Source organism: Anoplolepis gracilipes, chromosome 3, assembly GCF_047496725.1.
Source record: "Anoplolepis gracilipes chromosome 3, ASM4749672v1, whole genome shotgun sequence".
NCBI lineage: Eukaryota > Metazoa > Arthropoda > Insecta > Hymenoptera > Formicidae > Anoplolepis > Anoplolepis gracilipes.
The window spans coordinates 6461113-6480205 of record NC_132972.1 but is presented as its reverse complement, the minus strand read 5'-3'; the positions used below and the strand labels follow the sequence as shown (position 1 = coordinate 6480205).

General features: G+C 31.8%; 4 protein-coding genes across 8 annotated transcripts; 2 read left to right on the top strand and 2 right to left on the bottom strand.

The window, feature by feature from the left end:
* The first annotated feature begins 204 nt into the window (after positions 1–204).
* On the top strand, positions 205–2753 carry LOC140664284 (mRNA-capping enzyme-like). Its single transcript, XM_072889292.1, has 4 exons — positions 205–343; positions 445–1367; positions 1429–1564; positions 1669–2753. The coding sequence occupies exons 1-4, from the start codon at positions 272–274 to the stop codon at positions 2401–2403; spliced, it is 1866 nt and encodes a 621-aa protein (XP_072745393.1). The 5' UTR covers positions 205–271; the 3' UTR covers positions 2404–2753.
* Positions 2754–3008: 255 nt separating this feature from the next.
* On the bottom strand, positions 3009–9244 carry LOC140664032 (uncharacterized). Of its 3 annotated transcripts, XM_072888721.1 has the most exons (7): positions 8815–9244; positions 7324–8323; positions 5194–5516; positions 4952–5099; positions 4373–4546; positions 3711–4272; positions 3009–3481 (listed from the first exon to the last, which is right to left on the bottom strand). In XM_072888721.1, exons 1-3 carry the CDS (start codon positions 9025–9027, stop codon positions 5497–5499), a joined length of 1233 nt encoding a protein of 410 aa, XP_072744822.1. In that variant the 5' UTR covers positions 9028–9244; the 3' UTR covers positions 3009–3481; positions 3711–4272; positions 4373–4546; positions 4952–5099; positions 5194–5496. The 3 variants fall into 3 exon arrangements, with proteins under 3 accessions (XP_072744822.1, XP_072744821.1, XP_072744820.1); XM_072888720.1 differs by having other exon boundaries at positions 3711–4546; XM_072888719.1 differs by lacking the exons at positions 3009–3481; positions 3711–4272; positions 4373–4546; positions 4952–5099; positions 5194–5516 and having other exon boundaries at positions 6865–8323; positions 8815–9243.
* A 5707-nt stretch (positions 9245–14951) lies between these two features.
* Positions 14952–16075, top strand: LOC140664037 (mitochondrial import inner membrane translocase subunit TIM14). Of its 2 annotated transcripts, none has more exons than XM_072888728.1 (3): positions 14952–15079; positions 15499–15624; positions 15719–16075. In XM_072888728.1, the coding sequence occupies exons 1-3, from the start codon at positions 15077–15079 to the stop codon at positions 15929–15931; spliced, it is 342 nt and encodes a 113-aa protein (XP_072744829.1). In that variant the 5' UTR covers positions 14952–15076; the 3' UTR covers positions 15932–16075. The 2 variants fall into 2 exon arrangements, with proteins under 2 accessions (XP_072744829.1, XP_072744827.1); XM_072888726.1 differs by lacking the exon at positions 14952–15079 and adding an exon at positions 15183–15215.
* Positions 16076–16412: 337 nt separating this feature from the next.
* On the bottom strand, positions 16413–18851 carry LOC140664035 (growth hormone-regulated TBC protein 1-A). Of its 2 annotated transcripts, none has more exons than XM_072888724.1 (7): positions 18507–18851; positions 17891–18092; positions 17588–17818; positions 17292–17452; positions 17110–17218; positions 16788–16973; positions 16413–16721 (listed from the first exon to the last, which is right to left on the bottom strand). In XM_072888724.1, the coding sequence occupies exons 1-7, from the start codon at positions 18524–18526 to the stop codon at positions 16689–16691; spliced, it is 942 nt and encodes a 313-aa protein (XP_072744825.1). In that variant the 5' UTR covers positions 18527–18851; the 3' UTR covers positions 16413–16688. The 2 variants fall into 2 exon arrangements, with proteins under 2 accessions (XP_072744825.1, XP_072744824.1); XM_072888723.1 differs by having other exon boundaries at positions 16417–16699; positions 18507–18846.
* Positions 18852–19093: the final 242 nt, after the last annotated feature.

Genomic DNA, 19093 nt, shown 5'->3' with positions numbered 1-19093 from the left:
AAACAATCGGTTTCAGCGGCTCGTGAAAATTTATCTTGAGAGTGGTCATCCCCTCTCAATTTAGGTACAAGCGCAATTGAAGACGCATTTACATACATATTTATGCAAAGTCTAGTTAATTTTGTGATAAAATACTAAAGTAACCATATATGCCCTAAAGTCACTAGGTATGAAAATGACGTCAAATTACTAACCTAATCTAATTCAGACATTCTGACTACGACAGTGTACCTTGTAACTTGTAAGGGTTGTATATGAAAGTGAATCTCTGATGAAAATAATTGATAAAAATAATTGTTTTACACAATTTATCACAATAGTGCGTTCCTCGAACTCACCCAAAGTGAGTATTTCCATTCTTGACATTAAACGAGTGAAATGCTGGACTATTTGTAGCAGAACGTCAAGTCGCGTCGCGCTGTCATATGCTCCTTTATTTAATAGAACAACCAAACGAAAATGTCAAACGAAAGGGGATCTGTTCCACCTCGTTGGCTTCACTGTCCACGTAAGGCGATGAGGCTGATCCAAGGCAAATTTCTAGCATTCAAGACACCGCTGTCCTCGGCTTACGACAACCAAGTGCCAGAGGAATGTCGCTTCAATGTAGATATGTTCTTCGCAAATCTGAAAAGTCAGAAAATAAAGATGGGTCTGTGGATAGACTTAACAAATACGACAAGATTCTACGATAGAAAGACGGTAGAGGATTATGGCTGCAAATATTTAAAATTGCAATGCAGAGGTCATGGCGAGACTCCATCGGAGGAACAAACTCGTACGTTTGTCCAGGTGTGCAGAAACTTTATTGCGAACAATCCATTGGAGATTATTGGTGTTCACTGCACACATGGTTTCAATAGAAGTGGATTTCTCATAATCAGTTACTTAGTGGAAATAGATGGTAGCAGTGGTGATGCTGCGTTAGCAGAGTTTGCCACTGTGAGACCTCCTGGAATTTACAAGGAAGATTATATAAGAGAGTTATACAAGCGGTACGACGATGTCGAGGATGCCCCTCCTCCGCCACCGAGACCATCGTGGTGTCTGGAATGCGACGACTTGAACATCGAGGATACGGATGAGAGACCGAGCATAGAAGATGAAAATAATCATGAAGAAGGAAGAGGCAAGAAAAGGAGACGTGAATTTCATAAAAGTAATCCAGTATTTATGGCAGGTGTACCCGGTGTTACACCTATTTTGGAGAAAATGAGATTATCAGGAATCCAAAAGCGAGTCCAGGAAATTTGTGGCTGGAAGTCTACAGGATTTCCTGGCTCTCAACCTATATCTATGGATGTTGATAATATAAAGTTATTGCACACAAAGCCATATAGAGTATCTTGGAAGGCAGATGGTACAAGGTAATTAAATATCTATTAAAATGAAAATTAATATTGAAATTCATTCGTTGAATTTGCTTAGATACATGATGCTAGTACAGAGAGACGGAAAAGTATATTTCATAGACAGAGATAACAGCGTCTTTGAAGTAAATGGATTGAAATTCCCACATGTACGAGATATAAATAGATGTCTGAAAGATACTTTAATGGATGGTGTAAGCTACAGTTTTATTAATATTTATTTTTTTAGAATTCTAAAAAATATTAAAGCTACATTTTTCACAGAATCGTTTAATTTATAAGAATTTTAATTTTACAGGAAATGGTGATCGACAAAGATAAAGGCAAGAATATTCCTAGATATTTAGTATATGATGTTATTATGTACGATGGACAAGACGTTAGTAAATTAATGTTTCATCCTAAACGTTATTCTATTATTGAAAATGAAATAATCACCGGTAGACTGAGAGCTATGAAAGAGGGACGATTAGTTAAGGAACGAGAACCTTTCTCAGTGCGAGTTAAATATTTCTGGGACGTAACATTGAGTAAAGTTTTATTGGGCGAGAAATTTGCTGAGCAGCTCTCTCACGAACCAGACGGTTTGATATTTCAGCCTGCCGAGGCTGAATACTGCACGGGAGTATCTCCGGAAGTCCTAAAATGGAAGCCACAATCATTGAATTCTGTTGATTTTCGACTCAAGATTGTTACTGAAACAGGCGTAGGAATACTACCGCGAAAAGTCGGGCATCTTTATGTAGGTGGACTGAAGACGCCATATGGCGTACTTTCAAAGCTTACCAAGCAAATTAAAGAGTTGGACAACGCGATTGTTGAATGTAAAATTGATAATGGTCAGTGGATCTTCATGCGTCAACGAATGGACAAATCATTTCCTAATTCACTTAATACCGCCGATGCTGTGTACAAAAGTATCAATAAGCCAGTTACAAAAGAGCTACTTTGCGAATTTATCGAAAAGCATAGATTTGGAAAGTCGCAGAATGATGCGGCTCTTATGCCACCACCAAACAAAAGATCTAGATAATTTTTAATGTTTTATAAGACTCTTCCCTTTCCCTTTGTATTTATGTAATGAGATTTTAGTCGTGGTATCGCGTAATTTTTATGTCCTAAATGGATTGTTTATATATGGACAAAATGAAGCATGATTATATTTATTAAGATATAGGCATCTGAATTCTTAAGAGGGATTTCGACTTGATTTTAAATTTCACATTATATATACTTTGAATGTGAAGTTAAAGTGATTTTTTTTTCAAGAATGTGTTAACATAAATTGATTGAAGATAACAATTGTAATGTTATCGAAAAATAGAAGATAAACAATAATTTACTAGAGTAACGGAACATGTTTATTAGATCCCAATATCTAATTTATCATTGTGATATATACATATATATATAATTTGTACTCCTTTTAAGATTATCTTTTTATCAAAATATTTTAATTTGATTAAAAAAACTTTACAATGTAATATTCTGATGAATTAAATGATCAATATTGTTGAATAAAAAAAGCTTTGCAATATATTCATGTTTTATATTTATTTACCTTACTATATACTGTTATTCTTTTATTCTTCATTGTTTAATTAATTTTATAAAGAATTAGAACAATATAAGGTATACCGATTATATTTTTATAACGTCAATTTTTGTATGTATAATTTTTGTATTTCTGAAAGATTCTAAACATAGATATATTTTAGCGTTACACTTATAGTTATCACACAATTTAAGTCTAACAATGTTTTGTTAATGATTCTGTAACTTATATATCTTTTATAAACTTAGTCTATATCTATTTTGTATTTATTACAAATCGCACTGTGCTACTGTGGTACACGAAGAATTTTACGCTTTATCACTTATCTCAACGAAACTGGGCGAGGATCCAACGTCTTATTTTGTGGTCGGAACTATATTAATAGGTACTGAGCAGAAATGAAGTAGAATCATATTATATTATTGGAGCGACGAAACGCTTACGCAGGTCGCAGAGAACATAATAAATCCCATATAAGATCGTTTGCTATACTACACGTGATGATATATTTCCTAGTGGATGTGATATCCATTCCAACGACATCTTCGATGTGACGCTAAGGATAAAAAAATTGATATAGTGTGCACATACATTCAGAACTCAATAAATACGTTTTATATAAGATATTTTACATAACAGTTAAGTTTTCAGCAATTAAATTGATATTTAATATGATATATTTACATTTATTCTCGCTATTTTATTACCAAAACAAGAAAAAAAACTTTTTAACAGAAATATAACGTAATAGAAAAGATATATTTTAAACAAATAATATAACATACCCGCGGAAATTCCAGTGCCTTGGTAGCAGACGCTAAATAACCATTAGATTTCTTTGCGATTTTATACACCTCGATGGTATTAGCCATGGCTTTATAAATAAGGAATGCTTTTCCATCTGGAGACCAGCGTATCAAGATTGCATGATCAAATTCTATGTTAATACGCAAAGATTTACGATTTTTCGATTATCTCATATGGGATTTATTATGTTGTCTGCAATCTGCGTTCCGTCGGTCCAATGATATAATATGATTTTACTGTCCATATTACATTTCTGCTCAGTACCTAACACAGTTCCGACCACAAAATAAGAGGTGGATCTTCGCTACAGCGCAAAGGACTTGAGTGCCATTACAGGCTACTACACTGATGGTTCTTTTGTTCTGCGGTTCCCATTCAGAGACGACTATTTTGCTCTTGTACGAGATCAATCTAGCGGATGTTGGAGTTATTTGGATAAATAAATTACTAGTAACATTACCTGTATGAAATGTTTGTTCATCTGCGACAAAACCTGGTATGTCTGTCTCTTCAACTTCTTCGCCGTTTAAAGTCAAGATTCTAGTTTGTCCAACAAACGATAATACAATGTATTATCAAAATTATCACCGTCAACTTTTAGAGCCCACATGCCTTTAATCCCTGGTAAATCGATACTTGCATGTTCTTGTATGCCAATACCATTTCTAATCATTCTAAGGGAACCCTCTTAATAATACAGTCAGTCACATTTTCATGAACTTTTGTTATAATTTCTGTCTTCTCCTTCATCCATACATTCCAAAATCATAGCATTGTAACTTGTTAATAAAAACAAAAGATCCTTCTTCTCGTGCTGTAAAAAAAATTAAAATTTTATAAATATTATAATGTATAAATAAATGTAATTATTAGTCGAGAAAATATTTTAGATGATCCTCAAAACAATGTTATAGCTATATGTGCAATTGTTTATATATAAATTTTGCATATTTTCTATATCTTTTTTTCCCTTCTCTCTCTTTTAGAGAGATATTTTTCTATATTCTCTATCTCTATATAAAAAAAAGATAATAAAATAACGCTAAAAAAAATTCAAAAATTGAAAACTGAAATAATTATGCTATTTCATGTAAGTCTTTTATTAGTAAGAAATGGTAGGAAGTAAACAGAAAATATATTTAAAAAATATATATCGGTATAAATACGAGTTTTTGAACACACACACACACACACAAACATCAAACAAAGGTGACCTTACCAGTTATCTGAAGAATTTTATAACTGCTATTTTGCCGTAGATGTCGACTTCTTTTAGGAGTTGTAGACTCTTTGACGTACAAGGTATATCTCCAAACGCACATTCTTGGCCAATATCAGATTTAAATCCGTAGACGAAGTGAGATTACCTTGTAAAGTAAAATACAACGAAACGGTTACAGAAAAGCTATAGTGGCAGATATTAGCTTTCGCTTCGCGATTTAATAAAATTTAACGACTTACCAGTCATGCAGACAATAACAGCTGTTGGTTTATGCGCGGTCACTATATAATGATGAAACTGCTTTCATAACATACGATTTAGTTTTAGTGGCCGATAAACACTCTTTTACATATGATCACAAATCTCAATGATCTCAACTAAGCGCTGACCGCTGATCTCGATTCTTGACCGCTCTCCTTGCTTGTGCGTTGCGTTGTGTGCTTTTCAATTTATCGCGCCATCTAGTTGGTCACATTTCAAGAATGGCTGGTTTACAACGGAGATGTCCATTGAGGATGCCGCGTTAAATCCGATTCTCAAATTCAACGGTGCGCTCCTCTTGCTTCAAAAAAAACAAAAATAGCATCAAACGGAATGCACTCAACATCACATATTTAAAAAATCATATAATAAAATAATTAATATTAAAATTACTATAAAAATGATATTTAGATTAATTGATTAGATTTACGAGATATTTCACATATTATCTTTCCTTTTCATAGACAAAGTTTCTGAATTAATTTGTAAATTTATTTTTTGACGTTTCAATTATTCACTATTTTTTATGTATTTTTTATGTCCGCTTTTTCTTTTACTCGTATGTCTCAAGATGTTGACATTTTTATTTTCATTACATCTTTCTGACAAAATACTTATATTTAATTATTAGTTGCAATAAGATGAAAAAATGGACACAGCATTCTCTCATATTTTTCATTATATACTAATATATATAACAGACTTTTTCCAAATACTTTAGAAATATATATTTGTAAAGAAATTATAAAAAATCATTTATTTAGTATTAATAATTCTACAAAAATATAAAAGAATCAAAATAGTTCAACAAATTTCCTATGTAAATATGAATATTTTTTTATTTTTAGTTTTCCAATTTATTAGTATATCTCAATATTAGCAATGCATTTATTTATAACTTGCAGAACAAATTCTCATTTTAACAAAATTCTTTGACGGTTAATATAATTAAATTTAACGAATACAATAATCAATCTCATTTTCTTATAGACATTGAAATACTTTGTAGTATGTATAATGTTATAATTATATTCACAGTTCAAAATCCAGCTGTGTCCAGTCTCAAAATTGAGGATGAAAACATATGTATATATCAGAGCAAAACTTAAGATTTATTAAAAATCTCGGAAATGTAAAACATATTCTTATATATCTTACATTTTCAGACCATAAACTAACATTTGTCATCTTACTTTCTAAAACTATACAATTGTACAAAGATTTTAATACATTTCTTCTATAATTTTCATCACATATTTTCAATATATTACATATATTACATATAATATTTTTAATGAATCTCTAAGAGAGAATTGTGCTTTTTATGAACTCATGCGCATATATGTACATAAGTCTGTGTTAGTTGATGGTCTGTAGACCGTCCTTCATAAACTTAGCTTTTGTAATTGGCAGTACGCAAAAGGACAAAGTCAGACTGAGAAAATGTAATTAAAGTGCATTGTGTACAATATTAAACTGAAGAAAGAAGCAATGCATGATATATGTAGTAAATATTTTTCAAAGCAAATAACAAAATAGGACAAACAGAGGCTTGCTATAGATTCCTATTAATCCTACATTTATCATATTGTTATATATATAATATATATATATATATATATATATATATATATATATATATATATATATATGTACACAGTCTTAAAAGAAAAAAAGAAGAGTGACCCAGCAAATTGCAACAAGATATTAAATAATAGTCTAGTAAGATTTAGCAGATATCATTTAGCATAGAAAGATTGAAAATGCTGTTACAACAAAATTTACTGAAAAATTATTAAATATATGTAAGGTATACATATTGAATAAATGCATACAACAATGTATGCTTCATAATTTTATAATATTGAACGCAATGTTAATATACATTTAATTAATCAGACTGCATATAAATACAGATTCGTTTAGCTGTTTATTGTGCATGACTTGACGCGGCAAATTTTTAATTTGATTCAAAAGAAAATAAAATCTGTGTACGAAAAGTAATTTTGCTTATTATCAGTATTATCAGTATTTTTGACGCGTTTTTTAATTTGATTCAAAAGAAAGTAGAATCTATGTAGGAAAACTAGTTTCGTTTATAATCATACCAGCTTCGTTTATAACCATATGCCTGTTGGCAGACAAACTGGTAGGTGTTACAGATGTTCTAGGGCTTCCACTTTGGCTAGTATCGCAGCTATCGTTTTTTTTATCCGTTCCTATGTTATTATCTAATCTAGATTTGAAGGTATGCTTGGGAGATGTTCCTGAACTTGAAAGGGAGCAACTACATCCACTTTGGTTGCTATTGCTAGAACTATCGCTATCGCTTTCACTGTCGACACTAGACTCGGAACTACTCGCGCATAATCTTTTTTCAGTACGTAACATTTCATTTTCTCGTCTTAACTGCTCGTTTTGTTTTATCAGGTCATCAATCCGTTGTTGACATAACTTCAATTTTTTCGTCATCTCAGGCTCTGTAGCAGATACGTTTTTATTTTCCAAATCTTTATCTTCTATTTGAGGAATGCTCTTATTACGTAATCTTTTTGTTAATAAATCCATTTTGGCTTCTAAGTTCCTATATTCCTGCAATAAGTCTGTTTTTGTCAAAGTGCTCAATCTTTCTTCATGAAGATCTTCATACGCGGTTGAAAATTCTTTTGTTAAAAACTCCTCTTCATCTTCCGGAGATGAATAAAAATAATCTTCGTCAGAATCTACGCTAAAACTGGAATCACGAGTACGCGGTGCCGGTGGTTTTTGAAACATGGCAGGTACTTCCAATGATGCGGCTTCCGATAACTTTTGTTCAAGATCAGGTAAGTCGCTATGGTCATTCATAAGGAATTGTGTGGTATTGTATAGAGCTGGTGGTTGCCTATTAGTTTTTGTAATTATATTTTGCATTCTACCGAGACACCTGGTCCGCAACTTTTGCTTATAAGATAATTGTTTCAGATACGGTTTTAATTTCCTATGCTTAGGTTTACCCCTGCGAGTTTTCCTCTTTTTTGCTGCGGTATCTTCATGTTGACCACCGTCTTGATCACCGCTACCGCTACCGCTTTCCAATCTTCCATACTTCTTTATAAATGTTTTACACTGTAAAAACAGACACCAAAGCATTATTAAATAAATTCGACTAATAGTTCAATTATGATTGCAGTTATATATTTATAAATAATTATAATTTACTCGAGATAAAAAAAGAATCTAAAATATGGACTATATTATAATAAAAACCTGCTGGCATTAATTATTTATTAATTAAATATATTGAATTAAAATATATAAAATTAAAATTCAAATCAGCACGTATCTGTAAACCGTCTCATTTATCATCCTAATTCCCGAATCACACTTAGCGATTAACGATTGCGTCTACGTTCGAATTTGAAAAATAGGCAGACGGCTATAAATGGATACCGCGTCGCCAACAACTGCTTTCTGATCAAAAGACAATTAAATGTAAACTAGGTCCGAATTTTAGTTTCGAGAAATGTGTAGCCAATCAGTTTGCAGTTTTTACGGAAAAAAAAAATTGCAATTTTATTAGCTAACGGCTAACGCATTTCTCAGATTCGGTTTCTTACCTTATTTCCGTTAGAACGACCAACGTTCTGTTCACGTTCCATACTCTCGCCGACAGATGGCGGCACCCGTTCAGAAATTGGGCGTGATGACGCCGCAGGCGTTGGCTCCTCTTTTACGGAGTACATGACGCCCTTCGCGTCATGAGCTCCGCTATCGACACCGACACCGCCCGACGCTTTCTCCGTCGTCGTTTCCGCCCGACACGCCTCCATGTCCGCGATATCCACCGAAATCCGTTAATTCACGATGGCACAAGTGCGCTACGCCGTTAGAAAGTCCCTCTCGTACACTGATACACGCCGCCACGGTGCTAGAAACCGTTTGCTCTCACCGTAAACAGAGACTGAATCGCCATGTTTGATCTGTCCGTGATTCTCCGTACGATAGCGAGGCGAAACATGCTGACGTATGGTATGGTCCCTCTACTTCGGCCCACCTCCCGACTCCCGACTCACCTCCGCCTCTCCATCGCAGATTCGCACAGCGCAAGGCAGCGCAGTTCTCTTCTTTTCAATTCGCGGCGCCTCATCTCGCGCACGTTGCTTCGATCCCGCTGGATCGCGCGTTCCGTGTGCACTCTCTCTCTTCTCTCTTTCTCGATAATTTATCATTAATGTAACACATATAATTATATTAACATTTATCTCTCTATCTTTCTCTTTCTGCCTTAATGTCGTTATTCTGTACGATGATTATTAAATTATCTACAATTTGTGTCGAGATTAAGTAGCGGTGTGTAGTAAGAGCATAAACTTAGTAATTTATTCTTTATTATTTTTTTTCTACTCTATTGTATTTTTTCTGCTAGAGTTTAATCGGGCCATTAAAATTAAATTTAACTTTTTGTGCCACAAGATTCATTTAAACTAATAAGAGATGTATATTTTAATAAATTAAATTACATATTTGGTTTTTTTTTTTAAAACTCCACTAAAATGTCGACCTTATTATTATGCATATGGCATCGTCCATACTGATCGAAAGATATATGCGTAAGTCGCGTCGCCTCATCGTCCTTGCACACCCACGAATGCAGAATGATGTAAAATTTTTATTCCGCGATGATCTCTTATAAAGTATATTATTTTTATTCTAAAAAAACTGATTCACTCGCTTTTTTTTTTCCGAAGTAAATGATGGATTCTGTTTTTAATTTGCGCTCTGCTCTTACATGATTTTCTGAATTTATATTAATAGCGGTATTTGTGTCATTTATTTACAAAAATTGCTACAAAATTACGTGTTGCCAAGCAATAACCTACACTCGAGACTACCATCTTTATTTTGCTCGCATGCTCAAATTGTCATTATATTGGATGACTCTGTGAATTGCATGAATTGGTGACTGCATAAGGGTAAAAAACCGTCGATTGCAAACAAGATAACACTCTATTAAATCAAAGTGCGCGTTACATGTGTATTGACTTTAACAGCACACATGTTCAAAAGATGTTAATAATTAATGGATAAAACATGTTTTAACATTCTATAGATCTCTTAGGGGACTTTGTGTTGCGGTAAAAAAAACGACTTTCGCAATGCTACATGTATATATAACATTTACTTTATTAAAATGCAGTTTCACATCAGGTCATTGTACTCATTACCTTTTGAAAATATCAATGATCCGCCCCCTGAAAAAAATGAAATCATTTCTTGCAAGAACAACAAATAGGAATAACGATAACGACGTTCGCTGATAATAATACAAGAATGTATGTCTTTCAATTAAGGGAAATACGCAATTTATTTATCAGCATCGTCATCGATACTTCTCGGTATTGAAAGTAAATATATGTATATCGTTAGAGAAATGGTTAATATGGTGTGGATTTTATCGCGTGGAAAAAGAGAAGATTATCAGTCGCGAGGAAGAAAGCGAAGTTCTCGCGAGTAATCGTGAAGAGGAAGATAAGATAAATGCACACATACGATGTAGACAATAGACTAAAACATAATGAAAACAATAGACTAATGTCCTGACACACTCTTAGGATAATTACCAAGAGCTTCCCGTGTCGTTAAAATACATTTATTTATTTTAACGCGTACGAGTGCAAGAGCATTATTACGTACACCCGTTACACGATTCGCGAACTCTCCATGCACGCAATCACGCGTGTATACATATACCACATATACAGGGTGTTCGGTAATAATATTGTCGTGTCATAGAGCGGGTTAAATCGAAAAGAAAAGTCTTTTATCATTTTATAATTTTCAAAATAATTATTGATAAATTAATTAAAAAAGATCGATTAATTCGCGCAAGTTTCGCGCCGGCGAGAAGAGACATATGCAGTCCATTATTATTGTTATGTAATCGCTGACGCGTGTCAAAATTTTAAAAAGAGCCATAGACATTTATTATTTATTTATATTATTTATTTATATTATTATAATACAGATATCTGTAGGAAGAGCGCTTTACAAATGACAACAGCTATATATATATATATATATGAATGCGTATAATGATGGACTCTTATGTTCTAAATTATTTTGAAATTTCAAGGTCAAAATGCTAATTAAAATAATATGTACAATAGCTTTAATTCAGACTAAAAAATTTTTTAACAAGAAATTTACAAGTTCTTATTTATTAAAATAAATTCAAATTTTTTTCGTTTCTCATAATTTGCGCTACTATATTTTGTGTTTTCCCCTTTGAATTTTTAAAAAACTACATTGCTAGTGAAAGTAGACAATTAAAGGCTAAAAAGAATTTTCTTAGCTTGAATTTTGGACAGATTTAAAGTGAAAATTTTATTTTATTTTTATATATTTGAGAATCAAACAAAAACAACTTTTTGTAAGTTTCACGTTGGAATATTTCTATTGGACACAATTAATTATTATCGAATGAACAATTAAATATCCCCACGTAGCAAATACATAATAATAAAGTGAAAAGTATGTTTGTCCTAAAAACTGTATGTATTTATAATATTTATTATATATATATATATATATATATATATATATATATATATATATATATATATGCCAATCCGCCACGGGAGTAACACGAGGACTATAAATACGAGGAGTCGGCCACGTGGGGGAGTCGCATATCCCATTCTTTTATAGTTCCTTTCTTTTTTTCTATTCTTTTCCATCTCTAAATGCGCTGATGCCATTTCTCGCCTTCCCCTCCAAGGGGGTATTTAACTTCACTCTCACTCGCTCGCGCGAGCGTGCACACGCGCACACGCGCTATCACTACAAGAGGGACAAACAAAAGAGTGAAAGACATTTATGTTCGTGGGAGAAAGACCGTCGCACATAAATTGCGTATAAAGTGCACACAAGTGGGGCGCATGTAAACACTTCTCGATCCATACACATATATAAATATGTATGTACATATATTCTCGATAGATGCGACACTCATATCGAGCGCGCGCGACCGAACACACTAACTTAACTATATATTTGCATACATATGTTATACGTATTTTTTCCCATGTGAACACGACATTAAAAACGACCTATACCGCACACAGATCTAGGCAAAGGTGTATATATATATATATATATATATATATATATATATATATATATATAATGTATTAATATCATGACGTACAAATATGCCGTGAGACAACTAGAGAAGAGAAATCTCGGCGTAAACATTGCAAAAGATTAAGATGATTTTTGTAATGACAATTTCACTGGGCCAAACACGTTTAATGGGCTATAGACACGCTCTTTTATGGCAATCTGCACTACACGTGGCATTAAGAAGGCCGTTGCACACATGAATATATACATATATATATATATATATATATATATATATATATATATATATATATATATATATATATATATGCGCGCATAAGCGTAGCACGTGAATATCTATCTTCTCTCCAAAAATTCTGTCGATCTAAAAGTACGGCCATGTATTAATTTCGAGTATTTGTCACATAGAGATACGAGAATACAGTGCGCAGTGCACGAATGTTGTGCCAGCGTAAGTGCGGATGCGATAGAGATAGAGGAATAGAAAGAGAACGCAATATGTGGACCTCTTGTGTCCTTGCCAAAATAAAAAATAACTATACGATCGTGCAAGGAGAAGGGGGAGCTTGTGTTTGCGCGTGATTAGACAAGGACGCAAGAGGCCCCATATGCAGCGTTCTCTTTCTATTCCTCTGTGGCATTTTCGTGCACTCTCTCGCGCACTCAAAAGTTGTGAATCTTATAATTGTATGTACATACATACGCCGAGATATATAATACACATTTTCCGTCAATTTGCACGTGTGCCACGGTCACTATATATGATTTTAAATCGCCAGCGGGCGCGCGCATCCTCCTTCGTCCCGCGCGATCATCGTTTGACATACGTCCATGCTTGTTCATCCATGCGTCTACCACATGCGTCTACCACATATCTTTTCATGCAGAACCTACTTTTCACTCTGCATGTGTTTACACACACACACATATATATATATATATATATGTATGTATGTGTATACGCAAATACATATATATCTGTCTATGCTGACTCGCGGCGCAGATGTAATATATTTACAATGGCTGCGTTTTGTTACACGCTGTAAGCGTCATTTTATATCTTTTTTGACATATAACAAGTAACAAAGATAGAATGACGATTACAGTGGTGAGTGCCCAAACGAACGTAGCCAATAGAGACTTTTGCATCAAGCGAGTGTGACTCGTTGGGTAGAACGATGTATGGCGTAGAGCTCACGTTTCCCCTTTTCTCACTTTGCGTTTAGAAAAGAGGGAGAGAAAAATTGGGCGACCTTATTACATTTTCCTCTGTAGTATACAAAAAAGGACGGATCTAAAGAGATTGCTGGATTCTACTTTCTTACTATGTTCCCATGTCGAAACGATCAAGCCTTTCCAAATAGCAAAAATAGTCATTTTAACGTTAAAATGACTACTTTTGCTACCGGGTTACGTTAGCTGAAATTAAACGGCTATGCTTATATATCTTTTAAAGCAGCAATTGTCTTGTGTTTTATGATTCTATATAATCTTTATTTATAATATCGTATGTACAAAGCCAAAGATTGGAATCGAGATATATATATATATATATATATATATATATATATGTATCTTCCAAATGAGACGAAGAAATGCATCTGATTAGGATGTTATAGTGTGACGATGAGTAAACATAAGAATATCAGTTTCGTAATTATAAAATAGTACGGTATTTGAAAGTCTTTTACCTTCAGGATTTTGCTGGAGATCAGGTTCAACGGCAATTGATATTTATATACGCATACAAAATGTGTTTCATGTATTTCGCAACACCATATTTATTCGTTATACACTTGTGTATATATATGTATATATACATATGCAAATGTGTAACCGACGAATGTATTTTATCGTGCGTACCTATAATTTTTTTTATAGTCGCATCTTTACATATATATGCATTAACGTTAGACATAACAGAATCTATGGAAATCCATGTCCTTTTTATTTTTTGATTTTTAATGGTATCCAAAAATTCAGAATGATACGCAAATGAGATATCTAAAAAATCGATCAGCATCGAACAACGACTATCATCATGCATCTATATTTTCAGAATAAAACATTTTTATGCGTTATTTACATCTCGGTAATGTAATTGTTTATATAGAACCTCCTATTGTGACAAACTTTCGATATATTCACAATAAAATATTCATCTAGTTTAGCTATTCTCTCTTTATCATCCTTATCTATCTATCTGCATTTTTATCTAAAATGAGATATATATCTTGTATTCTTCCTCATCTTTTCATGTATAAAAAAACATATTTTTTACATATATCTAAAAGAAATAGGGCTTTATATTCTTTTCAATGCATTTTTTTTTTTTTATATTTTACGTACACCATTTTCCTATATACTTTATATATTGAAAATAAATAATTAAATTTTCAGTAATTTAAAAGTGAGAAAATAGAGATAAAAAATAAAAAAGAGTGTATTTATATGAAATAAATTACAAGAGAGAAATTTTATAAAATATATAACAAAATTAAGTTATATGTTGATTATTTAATTTGTGTGTGTGAGAGAGAGAGAGAGAGAGAGAGAGAGAGAGAGAGAGAGAGAGATCGGTAATGTAGTGTAACGATCTTATCACGACCGATAACGTCTTCAAGAACAGCTTATATATGTTAGATGGAGTGAATGTAGTTCGTTAGCACGCTACAAAAATATTTTTCTTCCCGGTGTCTGTGCGAAATTGCGTCTGCTGTTTTGAAATCGAATAAAATGGTAAGAATTCTGATGATTCTTTCAAGAAATATTTAAAATCCTATTCTGTATGTTGTGAATATGTAAACTATAATTTCTATTAATGGTAATATCTTTCGAGAAATGTAAAAACGAATAAATGTCAAGGTTATCAAAGGTATATAAGCATTTCATCATTTTTTTCATATCGAAAAAACATATAATATTATTATCATAAAATAAAAAGAATTTTATTGTGAAAACAACTATGTAATTTCTATTAGATATCGTTGATTTAATGTTGATATAACACTGATAATTTTTAAATTAATAATTGAAGGTTAAGTCTACCCTTTATATATACTTTTTATTTTTTTATAAAGGCATTTCATTATATTTGGAACATTAAAAATATTTTTAAAAAAGCTAATTTAAAATATTGTTAAAAAAATTTTTTTTAGACGAGTGCTGTTGTGGCAGCAGGTATTGGCCTCGCTTGTGTGGGTTTTGCTGGTCGTTACCTACTCAAGAGAATGCCACATTTATCACAAAAGATGGCTGAGACAGTGAAGAAGTTAGATTCCCAGGTAGATATATTTACAATACATATATTTTTCTTAATAGGTTTCATAGTTGTATTTGCATGTACATTAAAATGTTGACACTGTTAAATATTCGTAGTCACTAGCAAACAGCAAGTATTATAAGGGTGGTTTTGAGCCAAAAATGACCAGACGGGAAGCTAGTTTAATTTTGGGAGTGTCGCCTACAGCTAGTAAAGCAAAAATAAAGGAACAATTTAAAAAAGTGATGGCTGTAAATCATCCAGATCGCGGTGGTTCTCCATATATTGCTGCAAAAATTAATGAAGCAAAAGATTTACTTGAAAAATAAAACTAAATCATGTAGTACACATTTGTAATATATCTGATTTTTGTGTTATTTTAGGAACCAAATTTTAATGTACATAGTTATTAATATTATTTTATCTTATTACTAATTTACTCTCTATAATAAATCAACTATTTTTTTAACCTGCGCACTAGATCTACTAATTTTACTATATAATTTCAATATCCCCATATCTAGTTAAAAATTTTGCAAAAAGTTTTTTTATGCATAAACAAAGGCAGTATATATAAACTTGGTATTAATAAAATATTACAAGAAGATAATTACTTTTTTAGGTATTTAGTTAATATTCTTATATCATCTTCCCATAAAGTGTCAATTATACAATATTATTTTCATTATATATCACAATTATATATCATTATTCTTGATAAAGTATTAATATTTTCTAATTTTTTTTATTATATTGTATATACAATAATAAACTAAATAAAATTTAAAGTAAGATGTAATCTGTAATTTCTTACATTACTAAATAATTTCCTTGAAAACATTGTATTTACAGCAATAGAGCATAGAATAATTATGCAATAACAAAATATATATAATACAATTTTACATGCATTCATTTTGCAAAAGATGCAAATGAATAACATAACGACTAGAATATTTCGGTGTATGCGATAAAATCGATCAATAATACTATCGTCCCAGTTTGTCTTGTTTTTGTTCTATACGTTGTTGAGTTACTTTTGTTCTTAGTTTTGCTATTGTATTACCAGGCAGTGATCCAGGTACTTTAAAAATACTCTATGAAATTAGAAAAAAAGATCTGTTTCAATAAATATTTAATTTATTCCTCTAGCTACTCAATATTTGAGCTATGCAATATACAGACCTGCATAAATTCGTGACATCGTAAAACAATACTGTCTTTTGTGATTTCCTTGAAACATTCAGCTAATGTTGTAAAATCTTGGCAAGCTAACAGATTAGATCTATTCCTTTTTATAAGCGTTAATGCAACACGAAAAATAATTTTCGTTCCCTCATAAAAAAGGCAATCCCAAATACGTAGAGTAGTCTGCGAAAAGCATTTTTAATTTTTTTTTTAATGGCAAATATTTTGTATATGTTAAAATAATATATTGAAACTTAATATATTGAAAATACTGTTATATTTTTCTAATTACATTCAATGTTTCCAAATTATAACATACCTCTATAGGTAAGACTTCTGCAAATAAACACACAAACCATTTTGTTGTAATTACTGCCCAAGGCAATCCCAAGTTTGTTACATGTTGATAAACATCAGGCATTTTTATTCTATGTGCATAGATAATTTATATAGATATATATGAATATTATTGATACTTCAATAAATTTTGTTATATTTTACCTTACTAATTCTGCGAGCACATCAATATCAGTAAGTAGACCATCCATAGTACGTGTATAATAATCTGGTAAGATTTTATCAATTAATACTTTTAATAACCAAAATGCTGTTTCTTCACTTTTTGTTACAAGCAAAAGTAAACCTGCTATGTAGTTTAAACCCTAAAAAATATAAATGTATTGTAAAATAAGATGCAATAAAGTATCTTGCTTAAAATTTTTATTATAAAACAACTTATGTATTTATTATTCATTAAAAAGATTTACAAATTTGAAAGTCTATATTTTAGATGTTACCTGACAATATCCAACAGTTTTATTCTGATGAGCAAAAGCCAATAATACATTATATAATTGATGTTGTTGATTTTCTGTATTATTAAAGAATATATTATCTGGAAATGTTCTTGGGAGATCAGTTTTTATAATTTCAGCAATTTCAGCATTATGCGGAGATTGCAATAATTTTTGATAGAGTTCAGGGGATGTATTTTTTATTTCTTCTCCACCACTCACAGCAAGCCATACCTGTGACCCCCAATTTATTTTAAATATTTAAATTTCAGTACAATAAAAATGAAACTTTATGATATATATTACCAATCCTCTATGTTCTCCTGGAATGCCTTTACGAACATATTTCTTTATAGTAATACTTCGCTGTAACGATTTTCCTTCACCAATAATTTTTGCCCATTTCTTAGCCATTTTTGCGAGAACCTTAAGGTACTCCGACATAAAATCTTCATAAGTTTCATAATCGAAATCATGTGGTCGTTCAAAACCATATTCGTCCACATCACTAGACATAGATGTATAAAGTCTTATATAATACAAGTAGAATTTTATAATATAATTAATTGATATATTGATTAATTGTATCAAGTGAATAGAGCAAGTAGCAGATGCAAGTCTCACTTTTTATGTTAAATATAAACAATTCATGTGAATTGATACATGATAAGGACACGTAAGAAATGAAAATAATAAAAAGTGAATTTTAATAAAAAGAAGATTACAGTTTTTCCTATTTAAATTCGTCACAAAGGGGCGTGTGTATCAGAGGAACATAACCTCGATAAAACGTAAATAATAAAATAAAAAAGATGTGATATTTTCCCTGTATTCCCGTAGAATTCATCGTGGACATTTAGAGAATATGATAAGTACAACGTCTGTAATATCATTTAATAAAACTGATAAATAATACGCTCACCTGAAGCATGAACTTGCCATGCCCTATGTAATTCGGCAGGTGTCAAGTGGATTTGTGTAATTGCATATAACTCCGTCCATAGATATTTTAAGTTCATCTACGAATTTTATTTAGTCATTTTAGAGCAAACATTGATCACAGAAATATTTCGCGAGCACTATACGTTACTTGTGTCACACGCGAAGCACAATGGGGTCTTATGGCGCGCGCGTTTTATTCTACCGCCCACCTATACACGCGTACTTTGAATAACAATGGATATAAGAAAATTCGTCAAAATCTCAAGCGAGACACGGTTTTCTATCAGGTTACAGAAATCTATTATCGCGATATATATATTGCAGTCGAAAAAAAAAATATATTTAATATTTCGTAATATTTCTAAATATAGATTCCGTCCTTCTTGTTCTGGTAAAGTACAATCATTTATAACAAGAGAACAGGTATGTACATACAATACGATTAAATATATCGAATCCAAGATATGCACAGATTAATCATGCAAATGGACCGTACGACTCATTCGTAAAATATTATATTTCACGAGTTATCGCGCAAAGTATTATCCACAGTCACGTATTTATCTT